At 34.4% G+C, this 1,816-nt stretch overlaps 1 protein-coding gene across 1 annotated transcript; it reads right to left on the bottom strand.

Annotated features, from left to right (window-relative positions):
• Window positions 1-257: 257 nt before the first annotated feature.
• On the bottom strand, window positions 258-818 carry LOC127082005 (uncharacterized). Its single transcript, XM_051022229.1, has one exon. It carries the CDS (start codon window positions 816-818, stop codon window positions 258-260), a length of 561 nt encoding a protein of 186 aa, XP_050878186.1.
• Between the last annotated feature and the right edge of the window lie 998 nt (window positions 819-1,816).

The following is a 1,816-nucleotide window of genomic DNA, read 5'->3' as shown; positions in this document are numbered from 1 at the left end:
CAGTAGCTGAGAGAAGATTTCCATATATAATTTCTATATTTCATACCACCAAAACTCATCAGAGTCTCAACAAACCTAATGTGATAAAATAATTCAGAAAGAAGCCTTGCACAAGGTACATTCTTATTATTGTGTTTTGTGCTTTCCTTGATATCCTCACACATGTGATGAAAGATCTATGCAGAAAGGTTGATTATCTCCTGGTTGACCAAAAACTAGATGAAGTGCTTGTGTTCCCAAGAGATGTCATCAGTGATTCATTCTCTTAGAATCAAGCATTCAAACAATATTTTGAACATGAGTTTGTATTCAATATGTGTGTTCTTCACTTTCCCAAAGTCTTCAGATTTGAGAAACAATGGTTTCTTGATGACACTAGATTCAAGGCTACTATCTTTGGTGTTTAAGGCATATCTACTAGTGTTATCCATGTTCAGAAGCTTGGATATGTGACTTTGAGTGATAGTCACATTTACTCCCATAACAACATATCTTATTTCCACCTCCTTGAATTCCTCCAGACCCATCTCAGCCCTTGACTTCCCCTTGAGCTTTCCATTATCAAGAGCAACAGAACATTCATCATACACTCCATCCTTAACCCATAAATCCTTAACCAAGTAAGGAGAGGTAGGACCATTCAACATCTTAAAGTAGTTGATCCACCCCTGAACTTCAAAAGACGCTTTTAATGAAAACCCATTAACCCTAAAAGACTCGAAGTCTACAATTTGTTCAATAATCAACTTCAGATCATCTTTTCTAAGCATCAAGGTTCTGTGTTTAATTTTGAGAGCCTTGCCAGAGTCTACCACCATTGGAATTGGATTTGATGAAGATGTAATTGCAATGGACTTTTAGGGTTCTATAGAGGCTTTTGAAAAATGGTTGTTTTTTTGAGGAGGCTAGAGAACAAAGTGGTTGGTAGTGAAGAGTGTGTGTGCCTGTGCAATATTGAAACATCTAAGTGCCTTTGAGTGTAAAAAGTTTTTTTGTTTTAAAGGAAACAAAACTTAATGACAAATGAGCGCTAGACAACATTCAAAACATTTTCATCATAAACCACCAAGTATTATCCAACAGTTGAAAAACCAAGTGTCAGAAGATCTTTCAGATTTATGACACATAAGATGACATATTAAAAAACAATTTTCCCACTTATATGCTATCAGAGGAACGTAATCAAACTTTGAGCATCAGAGGCTGAGTTGCATCAAATGCTAATATTCCTCAGAAATTAGTTCGGAGCTTCTAACCACAGTAGCTTATGATCATCATCAAACTCTGATCCATTCAAAAGCAAGCACTAATATTCAACAAAATGCATGTTCAGATTATTTTTGATAAAATCAAAGTTTTCAATAGTAAGGGGTTTCTTAAATATATTATCCCACTGATGATTAGTATCAATGAGCTGAATATCTATCACACCCTTCTAAACATAGTCTCTAATAAAATGACGTTTTATTTCTAAGTTAATGGTTATATAATGTTGAATATGATTCTTTGTCAAATAAATAGGAGTAGTATTATCACAAATGAGTAGAATACAACTTCCATTTATCTGATAGTCTTCCAACTGATATTTCATCTAGAGTAGTTATGTGCAATAACTTGCAGCTGAGACGTATCCGACACCAGGATATTAGGTTTTCACCTATGAATTAAAAGCTTCCACTAGTGGATTTTTTTCTCAATTCTATCCCCATCATAGTCAGCATCACAGAATCCAAATAGCTTATAATCTAGGGATTTTTTTATAAAGAAACCTAGATTGGTTGTTCCCTTTAGATACCTAAAGATCATCTTAACAGCT

Source organism: Lathyrus oleraceus, chromosome 5 (genome assembly GCF_024323335.1).
Source record: "Lathyrus oleraceus cultivar Zhongwan6 chromosome 5, CAAS_Psat_ZW6_1.0, whole genome shotgun sequence".
Taxonomy (NCBI): domain Eukaryota; kingdom Viridiplantae; phylum Streptophyta; class Magnoliopsida; order Fabales; family Fabaceae; genus Lathyrus; species Lathyrus oleraceus.
Note: the sequence above shows the minus strand (reverse complement) of the source record. Positions and strands in the feature narration are given on the sequence as shown.